At 40.6% G+C, this 26,991-nt stretch overlaps 1 protein-coding gene and 1 long non-coding RNA gene across 11 annotated transcripts in view; one reads left to right on the forward strand and one right to left on the reverse strand.

Annotated features, from left to right (window-relative positions):
* Positions 1 to 88: 88 nt before the first annotated feature.
* LOC122064520 lies at positions 89 to 4,146 on the reverse strand. The gene is made up of 5 exons (XR_006135740.1): positions 3,789 to 4,146; positions 3,653 to 3,696; positions 1,778 to 3,476; positions 742 to 1,678; positions 89 to 659 (listed from the first exon to the last, which is right to left on the reverse strand). It is a non-coding gene; the product is annotated as an uncharacterized LOC122064520 (long non-coding RNA).
* Positions 4,147 to 11,493: 7,347 nt separating this feature from the next.
* The window catches only part of LOC122064519 (protein ENHANCED DISEASE RESISTANCE 2-like), an 88,190-nt gene continuing 72,692 nt past the window's right edge, over positions 11,494 to 26,991 (forward strand). For 3 of the 10 annotated variants that reach the window (XR_006135738.1, XR_006135737.1, XM_042628226.1), the window contains exons 1-3: positions 11,495 to 12,056; positions 23,883 to 23,957; positions 24,153 to 24,206. Coding sequence is in view for 7 of the 10 variants with exons in the window: in XM_042628226.1 (XP_042484160.1) it covers positions 11,835 to 12,056; positions 23,883 to 23,957; positions 24,153 to 24,206 (351 nt within the window). In the remaining 3 variants the exon portion in view is untranslated. Of the gene's footprint in view, positions 12,057 to 23,882; positions 23,958 to 24,152; positions 24,207 to 26,991 lie in introns of all 10 variants that reach the window. The other 7 variants (XR_006135739.1, XM_042628230.1, XM_042628227.1 and 4 more) reach the window with 6 other exon arrangements.

Here is a 26,991-nt window from a genome sequence, read left to right on the forward strand (position 1 = left end):
TATGAGAAGTTCACAATTTTTAAACATGCAAACAAGCAAACCTATATTAGAATTCACTCCAGTATCAATTCGGAAACAGATGAGTTCATAAATAACAATGCATACTGATATTACCAAAATATCACCAACATCCAAACAAGATTACATAGCCATGCATGCTGCATACTGATATCAAGAAGTTCACAATTCTTAAACATCCAAAGAAGCAAACCAAAAAAGTCAAGATTGACCATATCCTTCGAAAATCAGGATTACATAACCATGTATACTGTATACTGGTATTACAACTGCTAATATTTTCAAACATCAAAATATGAGTCTATTATCTCATCCAAAATATGGGTCAACTCTGTCATTGCCACCAGCTCCTGAACCACCAGCTCCTGAACCATGAAAACCAACTCCAACTCCTGAACCACCAACTCCAGATCTTGAACCACCAGCTCCTGAACCACCAGCTTCAGCACCACCAACTCTAGCACCACCAGCTCTAGCTCCAGCACCATTCTTTCTTGCTACCCTCCTTGCCCTCTCAGCAGCCATTTTTTCTCTTTTCTTTGCCGGGCTGTATCATTGGTGGCCGTAGAAGATGTCTGAGACCTTGTGAATCTTTGAGAAGTATTGATTTCTTCCACTTCCTCTATATTTGTTTGCTTCCTCTGCACAAGAAAATATGAATATTGTATATACTAGAACATGCTATATGATGATTATGGGTGGAAGTGCTTTGTAGTATAATACCTTATTTTTAGGAACTGGTTGGTCAGAATCTCTTTGACAAGTTCTTTTGTTATGTCATTCCAATTTACATATGTCACACCTAATTGTAGAAGATTTCTTCCTGAATTCTAGTGGAGCTGCTTCACCAAGTTCCCTCTTCCTATTTTTTTTGGGTCTACCTGGAAGCATCTTCAGCGGAGGAGGTTGTACCACACCTTGTCCAATATCAGTTTTCAATAGGTCAAGATCTAGCATAAGATGAATTATCTCCCTGTGGGCAAGCCTGTATAGACTATACTATAGAATGTCACAGTAATCTTCAAGATTTCCCCAATTACATGAGATGGTTGCTGCCACATGCTTACAAGGTATCTCTGTTGCATCCTATACTTGAAAACTATAGGTCCCAGCTCTCAAACAAACAACAAACCTTGACCTACCTTCTATTACTTCAAACTCATCCTGACTAGCTGCCAGAGTAGTACAGAATCTTGAATCTTCCTTAACTATTCTCAACTTCTTCATTATATTTGGAGTTACTTTACCCACAAAGCTGAAAGAATTCTCATACCTTTTCTGCATTCTTTTCATCAATTTAAATCTGAGGTGGTCAATCAAAGTCAAGATTGGCTTTGTTCTCAAACATCCTATCCATTGGTTGAAACACTCTATCATGTTATTGGTGATATGATCACTCTTGGACTTGAAATCAAATGCGTGTCTTGACCATGTAGATGGATTAACCTTGGACAACCAGTCAAATGCACCAGTGTTGGTATCCTTTATCTGTTTCATTGCTTTATGGAAAATACATTCATTAGGAGCCCTAGATGCAGTCCAAAAAAGAGACTTCAACAGTAGTCCAGGATATGTTCCCTTTGAAATTGCAGTAGAGATGCTTGCTGCAATTCCTATGACGTGCTCCTAGAAAGATATCAACAATTGCATCTGCAAGTCCCTACACAAGTCAATGCAAACATTTGATAAATTAAGCATATGTTATTTGTTAATTGAATTTATACAAAAATTTTGCTACTTAAAGTTCTAAGAATCATACCTTTCGCTTGTCTGGCATGAATGTCAGACCATTCTCATTCCCATCCAATTGCAAGGCAATATACAAATTGTAAAGAAACCACAACCAACATTCCTTGTTCTCTATTTCCACCACACCAAATGCAATCAGAAACAGTCCATTGTTCCCATCAACTAAAACTGCAACCAACAATACTCCACCATATCTGCCTTTCAAATGATAGCCATCTATACCTAAGAAGGGTCTGCAACCAATCAGAAATCCTCCCTTACATACTTCAATGCAAACAAATGCCCTTTTAAAAACATGGTTTCTTCTCAAGTCATATCTATCATAATATTGTATCTTGAACACAGTGCCCGGGTTCCTCTCTCTCAATACCTCACCATACCTGTGCAATCTTGTATATGACTTCAGATGGCTACCTTTATGTTCTACCTTAGCTCTCAATCCCGCCCTATAGCATTGCATTCTGTTTACTTTAATATCATAAGTCTCTCATAAATTTGTCACCATGATTTTAGTATTCATCTCAAGCTCTATCCTTATCCTGTCAGCAAGTGTCTTTGCAATCCAAGTTGAAGTTACATTTGGATTTTTAGTAACTTTCACACATGAATGCCCAGGAGTTAATGACTTGATCATATATGTATCCTTTTCCTCAATAGGTGAGGCATGAATCCTCCATTTGCATCGATCACCTGCACAAATAACTGTCACTCTGGCCTTCTCATCTTTTGGCCTCAAAACTTTAAAACCCTCTTGTATAATATAATCCTGTAGGACACTCCTAAAATGGTCCACATCATGAAACATTTGTCCTGCTTTCAAGTGTACTCTCCCAGCTTCATTCATGTGATACTGTCTGCAATCTGGTGGAGGACAGTCATCTGAGTTGTAATATGACATATTTCCACCATCCTCTGTGCCATCTACATCATAGCCTTCTCTTAAATCATCCTGTGCATAATCCTCATCAAGTGATGTATCATCCTCATCACTTTCACAAATTTCTTTTTCATAATCTTCTTCACATTCAAAATCACTATCCTCCTCATCATCATCATTCAATTCAAAATCAGTTTCCATAGTGTCATTGTTAGAAATGGATGCAATGTTACTAGCAACCCCAATGGGCTGTGAATTTAGTTCCAATAGTATGAAGAGACCTACTATTAGCTCTTCTAATTGCAGTAGTGGTTCCACTAGTACCAAATGGCACAATCAAATCCCTGGATGGAGTACCACTCAACATAACAGGTTCCTTTTCATGCCTAGAAGTCCCAGTATTCACAGCATTAATGGTGTATTCATCAGTGCCAACAACATTAATCCTACTATGTTGGAATTCCATACTAGTTTGCATATCCTTGGTAACTACAGTACTCAAGGTAACCATTAATGGTGTAGTCCTTGGTTGGGTACTTATCCATAGATAGGTTACACACATGCAAATCAATGCAATTCAGTTTTTCATTCAAAGGAAACAACTTCAAAACATATTGTCATCATGCACTTCAAACTCAGTTTTTCCATCTTGTAATAAACATTTGACATTGAATCTCACTTTGTGTCCTACAAGGGCAGCATGCACAATAACTGTATTGTAAATATCATTTACCATTTCCACTAATTTATTTGGGTCCACTAATCTCTCAACAGTCATCCCATCATAATTATAAAAACACTAAAACTCTCATATCCATATTTGAAGGCACCACTGCATAAATAGAGTAAAGAACAATTATCCCATTACAATTTTGTATTTAACATACAAATCAGGAAGAACATGTTCATTCATAAAATAGAGAATGAAATCCCAGAATTTGTTTCAAAATGGAATGAAAAGAACATGTCCATTCATATTGTGCTTCAAAATGGAATCCAAGAAATTACCTGCTTCTTTAGAACTTCTCAAATCAGGTTGGTTCTTCCTTCACCTATAGTTGAAGTAAAACAAATTTAGGGTTAATCAATGGCGTTGGTTGAACACAACAGTTAATAGCAAAGAGAGATGAGGTGAAAGACTTACAGAAATAACAATGGGGAAGGGAATGACAATGAATCAATGGCGCTGGTTGAACACAACAACCTTCCTTTTAGGGTTCTTCGACTGAGAGAAATTGCACCGCATAAACACTAGAAGAGAATCACCTTGGACTTACGGTTCTTTTACTGAGAGAAATCGCTCCAACTCTGTAACACTAGAAGAGAATCACCTTCAACTTAGAGTTCTTCAACTGAGAGGAATCGCGAGCACCAAATCGATAAGAGTTCTTCTCGCAGGCACCAAATCGATTAAGAGTTTGACGACGTAGGCACCAAATAGATTCCGTAACACTAACAGAATCGCATGAGACTCCTACGATTTAGGGTTCTTCAGATTAGGGGAGAACTCTGGTCGATGTGGGCTCTTCATTGGTTTTTCATTCCTTCGATTTAGGGGAGAAAAATTATGAGGGTAGTTTGGTAACTTAAGTACTAGTAAGGGTACTTAATTCATTTTGAAAATACAAATTGAGGAAGTTATAACTTAACAGCTAAACGCTAACGGAATGGATTACTTAGCAATACTTTCTTCATGTAGGGGTGCAATGTTCTTGTTAGATTCTTCAGGGGAGGTCACTATAATTTCCTCTCTTTTTTTATTTATCTATTTTTACTCTCTCATAACCTTTTTCTTCCCTTATTCCCCACTCCTTCGATTCCCTATCTTCATTCTCCCTCTATTGTTTGTGAGAGAAACGGTAGCCTCATCTCTCCTCTCTCCTTCGACTCTCCAATGCAAAGTCGCTAGTAGAAAGTGCTTGAGGTTTCTCAACCCACCCCCTTCCCTACGATCTCTCTCTCTCTCTCTCTCTCTCTCTCTCTCTCTCTCTCTCTCTCTCTCTCTCTCTCTCTCATCTATAATCTATTTGGTAATGTGCAATTGTTATCAAATTTTGATGTTGTCTAGGGTTTTTTTATTTGAGATTGATTTGAAGTTCAAAATACTTTCTCAACTGAAACAGAGGCTTGCTATCGCTTATGGCGGCTTTCCAAGATAGGCTTTACAGATGGTGGAAACTTGCAATCAAAATCTCCATCTCCTTCTTTGAGAAACTCTACCTAACCTCAATATTCTTCTCCCTTCCAGAGAAAAAGAACCCCAAGTTTTCTCCCTCTTTTCTCATAATGCTTTTTGTTAATTAATATGGGTCGGACTGGGTTTCGACCTGGTTCCCACTAGGATTGGGAACCCTATCTAGCCAATTCTCTATAAATAAGAGGATCTTGGCCAAAAAGCCAATTAAGGTTTTGACATAATCTCTTTCTCCCTATTCTCTTCTGTCTCTCCTAGTTGAGAGTGTGTGTCTCCAAGGATCTCCATTGCAATCCTTGGATTTGGAGGGTGGAATATTGTCTGGCTAGATCACTGCAACATTTCATTAGTCGTTGTTCGTGTGGATTGACGCATGGTGCAACCCGATCCATTCCGCTATGAGGAAAGCTATAGTGAGGTAATCCCAGACACCCGTTTACTTTCCATTTAACACTTTTGATTGGTTAAATGGAGTTAAATATAATTTAAATTGAGCATGGTTATTGATGGGAAATAGTAAAACGTGTTGCTAACTTGCTATTTAAAACATTTTTGTGGCATCTATGGAGCTCAAAGTGTTAGTATACTTTTTCATATCCTTCCTTTTCTGTTTTAGTTTCTGTTTTGTAAGTTATATAGCAGTATTTTGTCTTGATCAAGAAGCATTGAACCGAAGCCTATTTCAGGAATGTGCCTATGATGGATACTACCATTGGTGGATTATAGTTCTTTCCATTTATTATCTCATATTTATCTTTTTCAGTGTAGATGACAATCCATACGTATTATCAATTTTTATCCAGTTTTGGATCTTGGATTAACTCAATGTTTCAAAACAAACGGTCATCATCATCATCACACACACAAACACATAAGTTTGATCTTTGATTCAAATTTGAAACATATAAGAGAAGCAATGGAAGCGGAAGGTATTTTGGAAGGACTGAAGATAGCAACTACAGGAGGATAGAATATACATGAAGTTTGAATCTCAAATAGGGAATTACTTCATCTTATTCCACAATCTACTAAGGGAGAATGACTTCTTCTGCATTTTGTAACCTTCCACATGATCAAAGAATTGTCAAGGTCTGTATAATGTTCCTTCATAAAGAAGTGGGAAGCCACTCAGCTATGGACTTGGTATTGAATTAGCTTGTAAATCTGCCAATAGAAATAGTGGGTATGGACAATATCAAGACAATGTAAATATTTTAGATAATTAGTGCTAGTTTTTCTTATTAAAAAAAATGTTTCAAATATGGGAAACCCAAAATCAATCTTGAATTAATTGAAAACAATAACACCGTAAGTAAATCAAGACCTTCACTCATATCCATAGAGTTTGTAGTATATTTCACAATTGAAGATACCTAAAAAAAGAGCAACCTAGTGCACAAGGCTCCTACTACTGCAAGGTCTGGGATGGGAAAATGTACGCAGTCGTACCCCCTGCTTCGCAAGAGAGGTTGTTTCCAAGTTTTGAACATATGACCAACATGTTGCAATAGTTCTATAGTTGAAGATACCTATTTGTCATAAAAATCATGTACATGAGTCTTGTTATGGTCCATCATTGATGTTCTACCATAGAACTTCAAAGAAAACAATAAATAGAGAGGAGGGGAGAGAAAAGGATTTATCTTAGAAGGAAGCACTTCTATACAATCAAATCAACAGATGAATTAATCAATGTTAGTCTATGGTAGATAGTATCTGTGGTTATATATATCTTTCTAGGCAGAGTATGTAGTAACAGGTAATTACAAGATTTCTCATATGAAAATTATAAATCAAATAAATTTCTCATCTGCTTCTATATATCTTTCATGGCAGAGTATGTAGTAGTAGGTGATTACAAGAATTTAACCCAAGGGGGTAGTGCAGTTGGTGAGCAAAGAACTTGGTATGAGCCGTAAATTCAGACGTCCTAATTTCGAATCCCACTAGGCACCCCTTGGGCTACTCACACGGGGGTGTTTAGTATTTTTCACTGCTTTCAATGAAAGTTGAATAGTTTTCATTCAACCTCGGTATGATTCGGTCCCATACTATTGTGGGGTCAATATGGGCCGATGGGACTAGTCAGGTCGAAGGCTTGGATACCTGTCATTCGCAGCAAAAAAAAAAGGTGATTACAATAATTCTAATATAAAATATAAATCAAATAAAATTTCTCTTAAGTCGAGAAGCAAAAACAACAAAGGTCCAATGAAACATGTTTCAGATGATGAGATCGATATATAATTACATCTGGGAAAGAATTCCAACCTGATTTCAAAATGACATATTCAGAAGAGGTCAATATCTTAAAGCCTAATCTTAGTCCACTGTTTAAAGCCATGGTTTAAGGGAAACAAAGGTTATTCTTGAATTCCTTTTAATAAAAAAAAAGAAGAACATAAATAAAAAAGCATATTCAGCAAACAGTTGTTGGGATTTCAAATTTACCTCATGATCAAACCCATAACAATATTAATGAAGTCTTACCTAAGTTGAGAGAGACAATTGGCAAAGATCGACCTCCTCTTTTCATAATTGATTAGGTCATACTTTATAAACATCTATTACCATTTTAATTAAGCATTTCGATTATAGATTGATAATAAAAGAGATTACATAATGTGATTTTCTCACATTTCTAGGTTACAAGGTCATACGCATAAAATATGCTATATGGGAGGATTCAATACAATCTAGACACCGGTTTACCCATGGATCGACTCACATCTAATCAAGGGCAAGATGACAAGATTGAGCATCAAAGAATAATTGGAAAAGGGAGGACTTGAGCAAGTTTGAGAAGAGAAGTATAGAGGTATGATGGTAATTTTAAAAGATGAGGAGTTCTCCTGAACATATTGGATATTGGGCTCATTACGTTCATAATTTAAAATGATGCAATCCCTTTTTTCGTCAGAAACTTCATTTTGAGATGTGGTGTGGAGACAATGGCTTTTAGTAGGTTCAAGCTGACTCTTCCAAGTATGGAGTTGTATGTGAAAGTTATGTTGACTAAGAAGAAGTTAATCATAATCGTTGTTTGGTGGTCCCTTATTTCGGCCCTTACTAGCAACTCGATTGATCCTTTGACTTTTACTGAGGCTCCAGAAAACCCCTGTAGCAGGTGCTTAACTTTCTTCAACATTTTTTTTACCTATGCCCATCTTTTTAGGCTTTGAGGAATAAGATATTAGCTGAACTTCCTTTATCCAATATGATCCTTTTTACCTCACAATCAGCTATTGTCATAGTTATTACCAAGGTGTCATCATGGGGCGTCTGTATGCTTTCTAGGTCATCATCCCAAAAGAAGATTACTGACCTCATTTTCATTTTCTTATTTGACCATTCGGTCACATGTACACTTATGGCATAGGCTTTGGCCTTTCAGCTGAGACAGAACTCTCTCCTGCTGCCAGTCCTCCGCCAATGGTGGCTATAACTCAGGTTGGAGTGCCATGGTCATTTGGGGATGTGGTTCAGCCCTCTTGGGTGTTCGACTTCTTCCTCCCTCTTGGTCATCCCTGCAACCTGATACTCTCCTTTCATGACAACCTCTTCCCCCTCCTTGATGATCGTTCCTACTGTCTCTTCGATCATCTCTTATATTGGCTAGTCCTCCTTCTCCTGGTCTACAAATTGGCCCAGGTATCCTCTCTGGATCATACTTTCTATCTCGCCCTTCAAGTGCCAGCAGCCTTTTGTGTCATGACCATGATCTCTATGGAAGTGGCAATATTTGTTTATGTTACGCCTTTTGGGGTGTCGTTCCATTTTTCCTGGCCATGTGAGGACTTAAGCATCTGAAGAATCTTTTATTTGGATCAATACTTCAGTCCCTTTTCGGTTGAGAGGGGTGTATCTTTCAAACTTCTTTGGTGGATTGGGCAAGCGGACACGTTTTTAACTACCTCTTCCCTTCGGAAGCATTATTTTCTTCTCTTGAAGCCAGCTTCTTTCCCATCTTTACCTCAGCCTCTTTGTCGGACTCGAGTGTCTCTTCGATGTTGATGTAGTTCTCGCATCGGGCTTTCAGCTTGGACAGGGTCCTTGGTGCACGCTTTTCCAGGGAACTTTTCAACTCTCTATGAATTCCTCCTTCGCGTCCAACCTCTAATTTCGAGCTTTTCCTTGTGAAAGCGTTTTATGTAATCCCGCAGGGATTCCCTTGGGCATTGCTTGACATTCAGCAAATTGACCGTGGTCTTTTGAAGGGGTTGGTTGCTCAAGAAACCTTATATGAAGGCGTAGCTTAACTCGTTGAAGCTATGGATCAAATTAGGAGGCAGGCGGTTATACCACGATCTCGCAACCGCTCTAAACGTCAAAGGGAGTGCATGATACATGATGTTCTTTGAGAGTCGATAGAACTGCATCACAACCTTGAATCCTTTCAGATTCCGTTCCATCATAAGTGCCGTACTTGTGCATACAGAACCCAGTCGGGAGCAGATCCCTCATGAATTAGCCAGCTAAAGCCATATCATTAGTGAGGTCTAGCTTGTGTGTTCCCGCTTGGTTATCCGCAACTTTTCGGATTCTGTCTTTGAGGTCAAGAATCATTTGCTTCAGCCCGTGGTAGCTTTCCCCCTGGCTACGTGGTTCTTTTTGTCTTGCGCCCGGGGTGTGTTGAACCTTTTCCTTGTGTGTTGGTTTCTCGTTCGCTTCTCAGCTTACGAGGATTCTGCTTGGACTTGACCGACCCTGAGCTGCTATGGTCTTCGTCTCGGGCCTGCTTCGACTGGATGCTAAGGTCTCTTGCCGTCCTGTTGCTCATCTAGGTCACAGCTTTTGAGACCTCCCGCATCATGTCTGCTAATCGGTTATACTTCATTTAAAGCGCATCGAGCTGAGCCCTTGTGATAGGTGCTTGTTCTCTGGCCGGAATAGGCAGTGGCTTGGGCCCTAATTGGACATCCCTGAAACCAGAGCAAGAACCACTTTCTAGTTGGATTCTTCTTATTATAGCTCCTCGGCTTCAGTTGAAGCTCCTGGCCTATTGGTTGCTAATAGGGTCCTTATTGGTCATGGCTTCTGTCAGGGATATAGAATGTCAAATTATGCCTCCTTCGGGCGTGACAAAGACAAGCCCTGGTGATCCGCTTCAAAGGAAGAAGAATTCCCCCTCTCCTCTATGGATCGCTTTCTTCTTTACACCTGTACTAATTAAAATTCCCTTGTGCGCTGTCGAATCAAAGAAACAATAGCGTAGTATAAATCGTCTCATGATTGGTTTGAAAAGGAAGATACGACTGGCAGTCTATTCAACTCAGTGAGTACCGGGTCTCATCTCCTTGGGTATCTATGTCCATCTCGGGGGTCTTGCGATTGCCGCATTCCTCCCTAGTTGTTATTTTTTTGTCCCTTGCCCACAACAGTCGGAGTTAATTGGGGGATCGGGGGTTCTTCAGCATTCATGTTACATGCTTGTGTTGCCTTCCTCTGGTATGTTTATTTCACCATACCCACACATTTATTACTCTCACGTTCCCACAGACGGTGCCAATCTATTGCTGCCAAGAATCCTTTAGAGATCGGACGTCTGTCTTGCAATGGCATAGAAGGTAGAGGCCTGGAGATGGCTCCGGGATTAGTCGTTCGACGCCTAAGTTGGAAACCCGTGCAACAATAGTAATAGCATAATAGTGAGCGAGATAGTGAACTTATCTATGCTTGGTCCTTTCCCTCCTTTTTATAGGAACAATCCCCGTAGAGTCTTGCTAGGACATGTCCTATTTTGATAAGCTTTGGGACAATTTAGAGGATCATATCCCGTAAGTCTCCTACAGGATATTCTTGTCGTCTGAGGAGACGTTTTGCCCTCTTACCTAGATGCGGTAGAGTCCTATTATGACTTTGCCATGGGAGAGGGGTTGGATCTACCTCGAGTCCTGTTTTTCGAATTTGCTAGCTTCTTATGGACGCTTCTAGTTCCTTTTTTAATGAGTGATCAGTCGCCACGTGTTGACATCTTGCTAGGTGATTAGTTTTATGTGTATAAGCTCTGCTTCTTAAAAAAAAAAAAAACTTGGCTCTGCGTCTACCTATAATATAGCTGGGAATTTGGTTCAACCAGGACGGTGGTTTAGATAAATAATACCTAACTATGTCACCAGTATTAAAAATTGGATTGGATAGGATCACTTGAATCATATTGATATCGGTCTTTGCTGATCCCCAATCCCCGATCCTAACTGATCTAGTATCAATCCACTGATAAGGTATAAAGGTAAAATAGTCAAAATACCTTTTTTTTTTTTTTTGAAATAGGGATAAATCCATCCTACCCAATCCTTTTGGTAAGTTAAAGTTATAACTTCTTTTTCACCAACTTTAATTGCAACTGGATTTTCCCAAATTTGCATCCCCTATGTCAACACCATTCCATTAGTTTTTGGGCTGGACAGACCCAACCCAATCCAACCCGGTTGGACTTGGGATGAATCCATTTCCAATTCACACAACGTTGACTAGTTTTGCCTACAATATAGCCGGGGAATTTGGTTCAACCAGGATGATGGTTCATGTAAATAATACCTAACTTCATGGCCACCCTCATTCCCTACCTGCCAAGTGTATTAAAAAGTAAAATTACTGATTTGTACTCCGTAGAGTGGGCATTTGCCATTTGCCATTTCGAGTCTCTCTTCGACTCTGTTGTTCCTGGACACTAGAGTGTCAAAGAAACCATGGACGGTTCAAAGACACGTTACCGGTTACTCTCATTAGACGCATTTTTTTCCGGTGTTTCCCGCTTAATTTTCTCTATTGAACTATTGTTGATCGTCGATCTCAATTCAATTCGAAGCCATCTAAGAAAAGCTTCATGTCTCTTCCGGTGCTTTCTCTCTTTCTTTCTCGCTCTCTCCATATCTCTGATCTCTGATGAATCTGAAAGAGAACACATAGGCTCACAGTGTCTCGTCTGAAAACGGAGAAGAGTTTACTGAAAGTATAATAGGTAGAGGGGGTGAGCGGAGAGGCTCAGCGTAGATGTCGTCGCCGTCGCTGTCCAAAATGGCAGCCGGTGAAGGCTCTGATAAGGAAGAATTGGAGTACAGCTTGGAAGAGAAAGGGAGGTTCGAGTACTCTGGTTGGGTCTATCATCTCGGCGCCAATTCCATCGGCCATGATTATTGCCATCTCCGCTTCTTGCTCTTGAGGGACCAATACGTCCAGATGTACAAGCGAGATCCTAATGAGAATCCTGGCATTGTAAGATTTTCATCTCTCCATATGGATATACTTACTCGTTTTGGATTACTTATTTTATTTTGATGTCGTTGTTGAATTTTGAAATGCCAAGAATTCGACACCGTTGCATTGATCTCCACCTCTCCCCACCACGCCCCCCCCCCACCCCCCCTCCCAAAAAAAAAAAAGAAAAAGGGGGGGGGGGGAGAGAGAATTTTGCTTTGATGATAGGAATTTAACGTAATGAGTTAGGGTAAAATTGGTTGCCTCCTGAAGTGAAGCCATTTTAATTTTGGTTCTTCAGAGGACTTGGCAGGTTAACGCCTACAGTGCGCACCTGAAGTCGTAATTATTATTTAACTGAATAATTGAAATGGTTTCATTTGGTGCAAACCTGAGATAGCTCTGTTTCTATTTTGTATTCTTATTATTATTAACGAACCATCCACAACTCTGAGATGAATCCACCTAAAGCGTGCCTCATAGCTTAAAACACTATTGAAGTACAAAATGAGATGTTTTATTCTTCTTGACTGACGTAGCCTCATTTTGATATCTACTGTCTTTTCTCATTGGTTGAAGTCGGACGAGGCTCCTTAACGTGAATAATTGCTTATGTAAGTTAATGAGGTAAACATGTTAAGGATTTTAGGGTATGAGTGGATGGCCTTTGTTGTATCATGGATCCACTTGAGGGGTAATCTGCAATACTTTGACTGTTGGACCCCATCCATGGTCGAAATTCTCAAAGAAACTGGATTCTTGAAACAAAAACTCTCTTTGGGTGAAGGATTAGTCTAATTATATCCATTGACTTGTTATGATGGACCATTTTCTAAATTATTAAGAAATTTTAGAATATACAAGGGGGGAATGCAACCCAAATGCCATACCCTAAGGGACGGTAGAAAAACTTAAAAAGGGGGAACCCCCAACCAAAATACAGCCAAATGGGACCTAAGGGGGTGGGGCACATAAAGGGGAGGGGGATAGGATAGAAAGGGGAAGACCCCAGGAAAAAACAATGAGCCTAATCCTTTGGGGGGTCAATAATCCTATGATGACGGATGCATTCAAGTTTGGAGCTTACATAAAAATATATGGCTTTCCAAATCTTCTCGAAGGAGAGAGAGTTGGAAGTCCATCTACGAAGATTGTGCTCCATTCAAAGATGGTTAATGGTAGCACAAAAGTCTAATTTCCCTGCCGTGTCACAAATGGAGGAATCACCAAAAGTCATATCAACCCAGATCCATTCTTTACTCAAGGGGAGAATAATTTTGCGGGATAGCTAGCATCTGCTAAGGACCCTTTTCCAGACAGAGGAAGAAAAGGGGTAGGAGAAAAAGAGATGGCTAATATCTTCAACACCCTTCCAAGGATCTGGGTTTAGCCCTTTTCTTTCTCCCTCAAAACCGGCTTATCAGGAGAAGGCGCCCAGGGACTTAAGTATAGACCGCGGACGGGATCCATGAGCGATGTGGGACTAAACTCCTTACGCAGGAGATAGACGCGCACTCACTCTCCCCCGGTCCGCCTGGCTCTGATACCAGATCTAGGTTTAACCCTTTTCTTTCTCCCTCAAAACCGGCTTATCAGGAGAAGGTGCCCAGGGACTTAAGTATAGACCGCGGATGGGATCCACGAGCGATGTGGGACTAAACTCCTTACGCAAGAGATAGATGCGCGAGGACCGGGGGAGAGTGAGTGCGCGTCTATCTTCTGCGTAAGGAGTTTAGTCCCACATTGCTTGTGGATCCCGTCCACGGTCTATACTTAAGTCCCTGGGCGCCTTCTCCTGATAAGCCGGTTTTGAGGGAGAAAGAAAAGGGCTAAACCCAAATCTGTGCTAATGACATTTCCCCAAGACAAGTTCCAGCCCCACTTCTCCTCCGCCTTGATACTGCATGGGAACTCCATCAAACAGGCAGACTCACTGATCCACGTATTGACCAGCTACTCGATGCCTACAATGACTGGTTAATCGATACTGCCAGCTATTACCCAGCCAGTAGCTTCGACAGTGTTGATAGCAGTTAGTGGTTGGTCCTACATAATTATATGATCTTATCAATAATTATATGATCTTATCATCTTGGGTTTGAAGTTTGTTTAAAGTTTTGTCCTTTTGTAAGGAGAATCCAATGTATTATCTCCTCGTGCTTTGTGTCCTCGTGCTTTGTACAAAGTTACTTTATGTATTGGATCATGGATCCACTGTTGTTATTGCTTATAATGCTCTATAAATAGAGCGTTATAATCTTAATAAAGATAACGGGGTGTTTGAACATCTGTGGTTCAGAAAGAATGGTATCAGAGCCAGCAATTCCCTTCCCCTTCTCCAGTTAAACTCCTTCTCTGGCTATCGCCTTCTCTCGGATTGAACCTGTTTTAGCTAAGGATACCGTCTAGGCCATGCCCTTTTGCAAGTAATCCCTGCTTATGGTTCCTTCTGGCAGAAAAAGACCCTTGAGCGTGGTGGGCTTTCAGGCTAAGGATGCCGTTCAGTGCCCTTTTTGGCTTGGGTTGCTCTGCAGATAGGTACTATGATCAGGGGGGTTCTTGATCGGCCTCGACTAGCTGTGTCCTTACCTAGTACAATTTCTCCGATGGGTGGTGATGGTTCAGATTTGGATCAAGCCCTTTCTTTTTATTGAAACATTATGACTTCACCCTCTTCTTCTCTTTTTTCTTCTCCTCGACGGTCTTCGTCTTCTCATTCTTCATCTTCCTCCTCTTTAGATTACCTGTATGAACTTTCTTATATCCCCGATGATCAAGTTCTTCCTGTTACTCCTACACCACTTTTGAATCCTTACACTGTCTTCCCAAAGACCCCAACTCCTTCAAAATGGACAACTCTTCTTAAACCTAGAAAGACTCCACCTCTGAAAGAATTGGTTCAAGCCTCTCGCTTTGATCAATTCCAAGTCCCCGCTACTGAAATAGAACAACTCTTCACTCTTGAGATACCTCTGGAGTTAATCCTTCAGTGGATCTAGCAAGGCTGTACTCATCTCCATCTTGGAGCCATTAAGTTTGCTCTCTCTTTTCATGGTAGAAAAGGACTTCCCGTCGTTTCCTGCGTAGCCCTCCTTGACAGTCGATTTTTGCGGTATCAACATGCCGTAATCGCTACTGTTCAGACAAACTTGAACGCCGGAACAGTGTTTTTGACTCTGTACCTAACTTTAACATTCCACTGTCAGATCCTTTTCTCCCCACTGCTCTTAAATTTCAGATCCAAATTACTGGTGTTCCCCAGCATACTAATGCTAAGGCTACTTCTTTACATTACCAGATGGCCTATCGATTGCAAAATCATGCTTTTGATCTCCTTACTGGCCATACAGAAGATGCTTTGTTCATCACAATGGACTCTAACCAAGTCCCTTGCTGTACCTATGTCCCACGACAGATCTCACGAGATGAACTCCTTCGTCTCCTCCCTTCTTCTTGGGTTACAGCCTATGAACAACAGGTCGCTTAGTCTCAGCCACAAGCCCCTCCAGAACCTGTCCAGTCTACAGATCCAGAATATGTCAGACATCCTAATGGTGAGGTAGAAATCCGGTTTCCTCCTCCAAACCCTCAAACCCGTCTTTCTCCTTTCCCAACCTCTTTCGGTATGATTCAAGAAAAAATTCCTATTAAATCTTTTGATTCCAAGGGAGACCCAATCTATTTCTTCCAAGATCCCGTTATAGGTCATAAATATTTTGACCTTTGTGACTGTGATGCTTGTCTACAAGATTCAGAGGATGATATGCCTCCTCCACGACGTTCTTCCAGACAAAAGTCTTCCCAACAACTTCTACAAGAACGATATGACTCAGGAGATTCCTCTGTTGGTCCCCTCAGTGATGATTCCAAATATCCTTTCTTTGTCAAATATGGAAAAGAGGTTACCACCACCAAATCTTCTCCCTCTACCTGCAAGCCTCCACAAAAACCAGATTTTCCTCCTCCAATCATTCCTCCCTGTTGCATGTACACACCAGGATCTTCTTCCTCTTCCCCCCTCAAGATTTTTCTAGACCCTAATGACTTCGGCTCAGATGTTCATGGTATTTGCCATATTTGGAAAGTAAAACCTTCGATCTGTGCTACGGGTCAATCTTCAAAAATTTCTCCTGCAGAGGCAGCTTTGAATTGGCAGGCGGAAAATGCTACGGTCTAGAACCAGTATCCTGAAAGAATTTTGGCCCAAACACAACAAACCCATGGTACCTTAACTCATCATGATCATCTCTTACAGTCTCTTCGCAGAGAAATTGATCATGTGCATACAGAACTTGCTGGAATTGCTTCTAGTGTTGCAGATACCTCTGCTGCTTTTGCCATTATTGGACAAAAGGAAAAGCATCTCAGATACCTTGAAGCCCAACTTCAAAGTTTACAATGGCCACAACCTCCTTCTTTTGCAATAAGCAGACAGCAACCACTTCCAGTTACAGTTCCAAGTATTGTTCCACAAGATCCATTTGCTATGTACGCCTCTCCTGCTCCGCCAGTTTTCTCTTCTTTAAGGACTTTCCCTATTGAAGAACTCAAAAAACTCCAACGACAACAGCGTTCTCTTCCTAAAAAGACTAGAGCTACTAGAGGTAGACCCCATGGTAGACTTCCTCCGGCATGGACATCTACTACATTTTTTGTGGATCTTAGTGATGATTATGAAGAAGAATATGCAGATGCCCTACCAACACCTCCTCCCTTTACACCCTATCCTATGCCTGTTCCTTACCCATCACCGCCACCTCCAGTATTGATTCCACCACCTAATCCTCAGCCTGCACCTTCACCAGCTACAACCCCTGCAAATACTCAACCACCCAAATCCATCTATACTATTGTTACCCCCTCAGAAAATGCTTCATCTGAGAACCTTACAAACCTTACCATTACAGATCCTCTTCCCTCACTTATGAATGATGGTCCCCGTCCTACTGCTCCTCATGTTTCAGAAATGGATGACGACCTTGAAATTCATAATCCTGAGGATCCACCTAGACCAAATCCTATTCCTGTTCCACCCACACCTTATACCCCATACCAAAACTAGGACCCTAAACAATTTTTTACCCTTGATGATATACCTGTTCCTAAATAGGCATCCAGAATTGCAGACTTTCATGCATGGATCAATGCAGAATTACTTCATGAAGGCGCTTCCACCGCCACAGTCTTGTCTAAATTTGTTGCAAGACTCCAAGGAAAACTCAGAGAATGGTATTTAGCTCTTGACCCTTACAGACAACTCCAACTTGTCCAACTCACAGAGAGCAGTTTATTACCACACTCTATCAGGAATTTCTTGGCCCAGTATCAAATGATTTATCAAAGGCCCGTGATGAATTCCTTCAAATGAGGTGTTGCTCATTAAACATATCAGATCTTGACAAACATTTCTCAAGGATGACTGATCGTTTCCATAAGATTGGCAGTATTAATGATGAAAATCTCAAACAAGTCTTCTTGAATTCTCTTCCCGAACCCCTTGGTGCAGATACACAACAGTTCTTGAGAAACCAGAACATTCCGCTTGCCTTATGTACTATTGGTTCACTCTACAGCTATGCTCTTACTGCCCTTGATAAACTTTGCAACATAAAAAAGGTTTGGAAAGATTTACAAGATAGATCTGATAAAGTCTCCTCTGCCTGTGATATATCTTACCTCAAGATCAAGTGCAAAGGTGACCGGTCCTTTGATTGTTCTACTAAGAACTCTTCTCACCACAGAAGGTTTCCACCTTTCTCTCAGAAAAGAAAGTTTACAAAGAAGTTCTCTTTCCGTTCTCCAAAGTTTAAGAAAAAATGGAGATTTCTTTGAAAAAAGCAATTCAGAGGAAAGTCTACTTCTTGCTATATCTGTGGAAAAGCAGGACATTTTACAAAAACTTGTCCCCTGTCTTGCAAAAAAGATAAGGTCATGCATATGCTATCTTCTCTTCACCATGAAGATCTTCAAGATGCAGACCTAGAATCTTTGTATTCCCTTCATGAATCACCCACAGATCTCTCCCTTTTTGCTATTGATTTCCCCGTAACCGACTTAGACCCAGAGTGTTCTCTTTCCGAGTCCGAGGAATCTGATCCCCTTTACTAGGTTATTCCTTTTACCTCTCCTTCCCACACAAGTCCACAAACCTCTCCTCTTCTATGCCAAGCAGTTTCTCTACCTCATGTTCCAGTCCAACTAATCCCAGAACCTTATGCCAAACCCATTAAAATAATAGCCTTCCTAGACACAGGAGCTGCTACTACTATTCTAAATCCAAAAGTCCTTCCCAAATCCCTTTGGAAAACTCAAGATCCCCCTTTACCATTTCTGATAGCTAATGGTGAAAATTTTCATATCAACCTAGTGTCTAAACATCCCATTAAAATCCAACTTCTTCCAACCCTGTCCTTCACCCATACTGTTTTAGGGACCCGTTTCCCAGGAAAAGACCTTATCATAGGTTTTGATGTCCTTAGCCATCTCCCTCTCCGATGGACTCCCCAAGGCCTTGTGTATAAACAACAACTTCTTCCTTGGTCCCCTATTTCTAACCTTTTTTTTGCAGGAACATCTCTGTTTGAAGAATTCAAGGCACAAATTCTTTCAACCTCATTCGCAGAATCTCATACAGAGTTTCTCACAAAATGTTCCCATCCTTTATGGCAGAATCCTGACTTCTTCATTACACTTCCCTTCAAGAAAAATGAAGATGTTAATCCAACAAAAGCCAGCCATCCAGGCATGAATCCAGAACATCTTTCGCTAGCGGTTCAAGAAATCCACCAATTACAGTCTCAAGGTCTTCTAGAACCTACTCTCTCCCCATGGGCATGCCAAGCATTTTATGTTAACAAATGAGTAGAATAAGTCCGTGGCAAATTAAGAATGGTGATCAACTATCGGCTTTTAAATTTCTTTCTGGCTGATGATAAGTTTTCACTCCCAACTTGCCCGGCCTTACTTCTCCAGTTGGCCCATGCCAATATCTTCTCCAAGTTTGACCTTAAAGCAGGTTTTTGGCAACTTGGGATAGTTCCAGAAGATAGATCAAAAACAGCTTTCTGTGTTCCAGGCTACCACATGCAATGGACAGTTGTGCCTTTTGGCCTAAAGACAGCCCCATCAATCTTCCAGAGAGCCATGATGAAAATCTTTGCACCCATCCAAGACCATGCTCTTATTTATATTGATGATATTCTTCTCTTTTCTAAAGATGAGACGGATCATCTTCAACTCCTCCAACAATTTCACAAAATTGTTCACGATTATGGTCTCATGCTCTCTTTTAAGAAAATGCAAATTGGCGTCCCTACTATTGATTTTCTCGGCGTTACCATCTCACAAGGACAGTATAATCTCCAGCCTCATATAGCCACTTCTTTGCAATTATTCCCAGATGGTCCTCTGACAAAAAATCAAGTTCAGCAGTTTCTTGGGATAGTCAATTATATGACAGAGTTTCTACCTCAGCAAATCAAGCACACCTCTTTGCTTCACCAGCTTTTGTGAAAAAAGGCTCCTCCTTGGTCTTCTGATCACACTACAGCAGTTCAAGCTCTAAAGAAACTCTCTGAAAATCTCCTCGCTCTCCAGATTCCTTCCACTGGAAAAAGAATTTTACAAACAGATGCAAGTGACACTCATTGGGGTGCCGTTCTTCTTGAAGAACATAATTCAGCCACAAAGAGAACTGTTTGTGGTTATAAAAGTGGATCTTTCAAGCCCTCTGAAGCTCATTATCATTCCACCTCTAAAGAGATCCTCACAGTCAAGCGTGGCATTGAAAAATTCCAGTTGCATCTCATTGGCCACAAATTCCTTGTCGAACTCGACATGTCAAGCTTCCCCCGAATGCTTGAATTCCGACAAAAGATTCTTCCTCAAGCACAACTTCTCCGATGGGCTCAGTGGTTCTCCCAATGGTCATTTGATGTCAAACATATTAAAGGAAAAGAAAATATTCTGGCAGACTTTCTCTCCCGACCTAACTCAACCTTTGCCGTCATACCCTTACTTTTCCCTATGACCCCTGGAGCCTCAACCTCCCATTCTCACCCTCCACCACTAGGCCATAACCTTTGCTGCTCTCTCCCACCAAACCTCCCATATGCGATACTGTAAGATCTAACTCTGAGAAAAGTTATTTCTTACAGTAAAACCACATCCATCCAACTCCTCGAAGTTTCTCTTCGCCGAGAAGGATTACCTTTCCCTGGACTTTCATTTCATCCAGACTGCCCTTTCCTTACCTTGTTCACCTTCACTACCTTACATGAACTACAAGACCTTTCCCTAATTTAAAAATGTATATTTTGGCACCTCTGCTCAGTCCACACTATGGCCCTAAGCCTTCCCCTAAGCACTATCCATTGGTTTACCACCCGTTGGATGTTTCCCAACCGAGGCGTTCCTAGACCCAACCTCACAATCCTCACCTTCCTATAACCTTTTGCCCCCATAAACCATTGGTTCAATCTCTTCTCCTCCCATCTCCCGGACACTATAGAAGAGCACCCAAACCAACACCATATTACCATCCTTTTCCACCGGCCACCTCTCATCCATCAGACCATTGAAGACCAACAACCCTGCCATTATATTCATTACAATCCGGATTTTCACGTGATCAACGTCAGGCCTTATGACCTCTTTACCACTCGGGTTCAACAGAAATGAATGGAGATCTTTCTTGGCTACCATATGCGCTGCTAATGACATTTCCCCAAGACAAGTTCCAGCCCCACTTCTCCTCCGCCTTGATACTGCATGGGAACTCCATCAAACTTAAGTCCCACATACTTAAGTCCCACATTGCTCCTGCGTAAGGAGTTTAGTCCCACATCGTTCATGGATCCCGTCCGCGGTCTATACTTAAGTCCCTGGGCGCCTTCTCCTGATAAGCCGGTTTTGAGGGAGAAAGAAAAGGGCTAAACCTAGATCTGGTATCAGAGCCGGGCGGACCGAGGGAGAGTGAGTGTGCGTCTATCTCCTGCGTAAGGAGTTTAGTCCCACATCGCTCGTGGATCCCGTTTGCGGTCTATACTTAAGTCCCTGGGTGCCTTCTCCTGATAAGCCGGTTTTGAGGGAGAAAGAAAAGGGCTAAACCCAGATCAGACGGGGGAAACTGGAATATGCCGATAGATGAGGAAAGACTGCGTAGGAAGGCATTTGGAGAGAGCTCACCAAACAGTGAAGCTATGACTCTTATCATAAAAAATGAGGTTGAATTGTGCCCCAAATATGGAACTATGTTACCATGAAACCGTGGCCTATCGATCCTTTAGATCTTCGGAATTTGAAGCTGTTTAATTAAAACAAAGCATTGTGATGGTGCCTGCGGATGCTCATGCAATGTGATTTCTACCTAGTGATCTGAATGTCATAGTGCTTGGCGGGGCTACCAGGGTTTCTTCTACCAAATCATTAGTACATTGTAGTAGTTCTGGTCGTGAACGTAACGCACATGAGTTACAATTGGTTTGCTTGGGGTGGTGGGCTTTATGCTAGTGCATCGAACCTCTGTTCATAGATACCTCTGGCTCGAGTTGTGGGTTGCTTTTCTAGTTTTCATGTGGTGTTAGCGTGTTGCGTATCTAGTTTTGAAAATGGAGTTGTGTGTTGATTGCATAGTTTTCAATGCGGAGTTGTGTGTTTGAGTTGTACTTTCGTGCTTAGAGGGATTGTCAAGAATTCGTTATCTCATTCCTCCTACTAAAGTAGGTTGGATGATGGATTGTCTTGGTGGTAGACGTAATGCATGTAGGACGCTTTGGCTTGACTGATCTATATGGTACGTCAGATAGACAGCCAGTACCTTATTATAGTTTGTCGTTATAAGCCTGTGGCTGATTTATAGTGGTGGGTCAAGTTGACAGCCGACATGTGTTATAATTAGCCATAACCCGTCAATCTTTTTGCATAGATCCTTGTACTCGTCCTTGCTTGGAATCTCTATGTAGCCAACCCCATAAAGTTGAGATAAGGTTTTGGATGTTGTTGTTGTTGTTAGCGGGAATGTTTTAACTTTTGCATTCAACTATTAGTATGTCTGCAAAGTGGTTTGTTTGGTATATAAACTGGATCAGTTTCTTACTCTTGGTCAAGTGGTGCTGTTTGTAGTTGTATTGAATATGTAAATTGGGCAATTAATATGGATGCTTGATTAGAGGGCTAATATTGTGCAGCATCCTTTTAGCGGGCTGCAAGACCATTTTCTTTTCTTATCAGTCAGTATGATTTTTAAAGAAGGCACATTATGTATCTACTTTACATCCTAAAAATAAGGAAAGAGAAAAGGAGCTAATAATGTGGTACTATGGAAACTTAATGCGGGGCCAGTGGGCCCCAAGAGAACCAACCCGATTGGATGGGTGTGGGCCCACTTAAATAAATATCACAAATATCAGAATCAGTGGCAGTTTTGTAAATAAAGAGGAATCTTAAGGGGTAAGTGGGGTTCAAGTAAGTGATGGCCTGATGGGATATGGAGGGAATTAAGAATTATTGTGGAGGGATAAATTAGGAAGCAAAATTAAGTCAAAAAGTTGGAGGAAAAAAAAGGGAAAAGTAGGGTATTTTGGAAACACAAAGGACAAAGATAAACACAAAAGACAAAAGACAAAAGACAAAAAAAACAAAGACTTGAGTTTCAGCAAAGGGAGAGAGGCACGTATGAGGTTGAGAGGGGTATTATGGGAAAAATAGAAAATAAAGGCTAAAAGCAAGCCCACGATTCTTTACTCTTGGAGGTTTTCTTCAACCTCCAGCCAAGAAGATGGAGGCGGAAGACCAGCCATGTATGAAAGCTAGAGCTCTCAATAGGATCGATCACATGGGTTGAAATCATAGGGTTTCTGATTGCCCTGATGAGTGTAAACTTTGATCAGAATTTTAGCTTGAACCATGAGGATCCAAGTGACCAATAGAGATCTGCTGGAACAAGGATCAGCGGTAGTTGCAGGTTCAGATCTGGATCCAAATGGGCATCTTATGGTAGGGTGAATATCAGTTCTGGTACTCTGTGGAACTCACGAATCAGAGGTGCTTTTGATCTCAGGTTCAAATATCTAAATCGCCTAGGGTTTGCAGCTCCTCCTCCAAGTCTCAGGCCAACAGATTTGGGTATGAAGAAGATTGAAACAAACCTGATGGGCTGCTACTGTCGGCTAACAGGGAAACTGAAGAAGAAATCTAGAGAAGAAGAATAAGAAGAAATAAAGAGGGAAAGAAGAAAGACAGCAGAAGAGGGAAGGGGATTCTCACAGAGGAAGAGGAGAAAAAGAGAAGAAGGGGACAGGGCGGGGGGGAGAGAAGCAGCCACTTGGGCAGTAATCTTAATTTTTTTTTTCAATAATCAACTAAAATTATTGTCGCCCATGGCCTTACATAAGTAGGAAAAGAATTACTAAAAAATAAAATGCTAAATATGAAATTGATCTAACATAGAAGAAGCTTCCTAATTTAAAATATAATAGAAACACAATAAACTAAAATTGAGAATTTCTACTTACCTAATAGCTACCCCAAAATAACCTAAAATAAAAGATAACAAATATCCTCAAAATAAAATAAAATCCTATAATATTCTATTAACCCTGAACCCAAATCAGTAACTTGGAACCCAAATTGGATTTGGGTCTTGGTCCGGGTTCTGGAGCGGGTTGGGGTTGATCCATCGGAGCGCTGCTGCATCAAAACTTCTTAAGAACCTCACAAATGTCACATGGTGCTTAATTCCTGTAATGAATTGCATACCTTAATTATATAACCACATAATTTTCTAGTTCTGGAGGTCTCTCTCTCTCTCTCTCTCTAACAACATTATTTCCTAATTTGTTACAGAAACCAATTAGGAAGGGTGTCATCGGGCACACTCTTATGGTGGCGGAACTAGGATGTAGGAGGGTGAATCAGAGGGTAAGGATTGATTGATAATCTAGATCTTCTTTGTCATCGTATATATAATAAGTTCATTTATATTATTATTTTAAAATCTCTGTGTGATTGATCCAGTCCTTGAATACCGTGGTTTTCTTCTTAGACTATTTTCTCTTTCGAGTCGCACATCTAGTTTGTTTCGATGTCCCAATGATGAATTGCTTTTTTGTATAGGATGTTTATGTTCTAAGATTTTACAACAGGCTGGATGAGACAAAAAAAGGAGAAGTAAGTGATACATGGATAACTCTGTTTGTGCTATTTATTTCTATATTATTTTTGCAGTTTGTGCTGGTAAATCGAAAGGTTCAAGCCTTTTTTTTTTTTTGGGGTGCGAGTGTGTGTGGTAAGGAAAAGGTAAGAGTTGTGTCATAAGATATTTTATTTTGATATTAGGATGTCTGGAAAATAAGTGTGAGAAGTTGGTGGGGAGAGTGTGCACTATGTGCTGAGTTATTATGGCATTTAATTTTACAATAAATAGTTTGTTGCAGTATAGATGATTTCTGAGTTGATCAAGAACATGGGCATAAAGTCCCTTGTGTATGAGTCTTAGCATGTCTACTCCAAACATGGGCATAAAGTCCTATTTAGAAAACTATATTTTATTCATCCATTTGTGCACTTATGTTTTGGTTACTGAATAGGGAAAATACCTTGTTATCTTCTCATTAATGAAGTAAAGTCTTGCAAGACTTCAGAGCTGTGGCTGGTGAATTGCTGACATGATTGTTTCTCCAATATTGCATGTGAGTGAACTTACAATTAGTTCTAGACTACCCACTTCTTCCATGGTGACTTGTCAGAAAAGGGGTGGGTTTGTATGCATTTGAAAGCATATGGATAAGCCATCCCTGTTGTCAGTTGGGAACAGATGAACTGCTCAAGGAGGATGTGATTGAGCCTCATAAAATTAATTCTCCTTACAATAGCCATCAGTATCTTGTTTAATAAGCTTTGGAATGAGTTTTTCAGAAGTGAGTCCTCCCTGAAAGATGAGGTGACCGAGGCAAGGCTGAGGAGGAGAAAGAGGTCATTCATGAATCCCAATTGTAGAAAATGAAAATCAAACAACTTTTGGCAAGGATTAAAGATCAGTATCAGAGCCCAGATCATTCCAGGGTGATACTGATCCATATTAGCATTGAATTCGACAATCTGAATGAAGTACAAGCTGATCCAAAGGGACAAGCGTAATATTGCAGTGGATTGGTTAATCCACTATGTATAGTAGATCAGGATGGTGGTTGGATCCATCTGATAATGACCCCGATCGAAATGGTAATCCTTGGAACCATGCTAAGGAGAACAATGATCCAGTTCATGAGGAAGAAAAGGATCATGGTAGCACCATAAATGACTCAGATGGAGTAGGCAGAAATTCGTTCTCAGTTTCTCTGAAAGCTTTGTGGATCCATGTACCCGACCCCATTAAGTTGGGATAACGCAGAGTTTTTTGTTGTTGTAGATCAGTGTCTATCTTCTGCCCTGAAGTTGAACAATATCAATAACCAAAAGAGAAGAAATCTTAGAAGGAAGCTCTTCCTCAACACTCTTCCCATGAAGAGAACACTAGTAATAGGACTCACTTTCATGAAATATAACATCTATTGTAACTAGTTAGCAACGGGAAGTAGGATAACATTTATATTCCTTTTGAGAGGCAGAATACCCAACAAGGATACTACAAAGAGCCTTTGTAACTAATTTGGGTTGATAGGGAGAGGAATTGTGAGCAAAACACACACAGCCGAATACCTTGGGAGGAGGGTGAGAAGCAAGAGAAGGATGCGGTAGTAGAATAACAGGTGTTTTGAAGTCCAGAACACTAGAAGGAACCCGATTTATAAGAAATGGAGCAGTAAGGACTGCATCACCCCAATGGAATTTAGGGACTGGGGTGGTAAACATCAAGGAACGAGTGGCTTCAAGAAGATGGAGATTCTTTCTTTTTGGGATCCCATTTTGTTCAGGGGAACGAACACTGGAGGCTTAGGACAAAATCCCATGTTTGTCAAGTTACTGAAGGAATAAGCCATCTACATATTTCGTCCATTATCACTCCTCAAAATCTGAACCTGAGCATGGAACTAGGTTCGGATCATGGTATGGAAGGATTGGAAATAGGAAAAGGCCTTGGACTTAGACCGGAGAAGATAAACCCAAGTCAAATGAATACTGTTATCAATAAAGGTAATAAACCATCAGAACCCACCCCGAGCAACAGTCCTAGATGGTCACCAATCCGCATAAATCTGAATGAATAATAAAGGAATATTGCCTTTATTATCACTGGGAAAAAATAAGGAGATCCGATGTGCTTAGCGAGTTCACAGATATCACAAGCAAACTTGTCCATAATTCAATGGTTTATTAAAGTAAATAATAAATAACTTAAAACACGAAAGGAAGGATGACAGAGTCGTCTATGCCATTGATGCAATTAAGTAAGAGCACTTCTGCACGGAGAGTGTGAGCTGAAATGAGGAAGATGTAGCATTGATATCCGGCTCTAAGTAATACAACCCATATCCAATAGTTGCTCAAGTCACCAAATCCTAGAAGAGAATGAGTTTAATAAAAGTGAACGCAATAGTTAAGGTCAATAGTGAGATGATAAATGGAAAGTAAATTGGCATAGAGGTTAGGGTCATGGAGAACAAAAGATAAAGATGTGGTAGGACCGTAGGAGAGCATAAAACAGAACCTTTACTAGAGATAATAGATAGGGACTCATCAGCAACTTAAACCTTTTACTTACTAGAGAAAGGGAGATTAAGGACTTGTTTGGAATCTGACACTTTCCTTAAAACCCATTATTACAACACTCTCCCTCAAGCTGGTGCATAGATATCACATATTCCCAACTTGCAGATAATAGGATGAAACATTTTACTGCTGAGACCTTTAGTAAATATATCAGCCAGTTGTTCAATACTGGGAACAAAAGGCACAGTGATAACACCTATATCTAGCTTCTCTTTGATGAAATATCGATCGATCTTGACTTACT

Source organism: Macadamia integrifolia, unplaced genomic scaffold (assembly GCF_013358625.1).
Source record: "Macadamia integrifolia cultivar HAES 741 unplaced genomic scaffold, SCU_Mint_v3 scaffold1676, whole genome shotgun sequence".
NCBI classification, from domain to species: domain Eukaryota; kingdom Viridiplantae; phylum Streptophyta; class Magnoliopsida; order Proteales; family Proteaceae; genus Macadamia; species Macadamia integrifolia.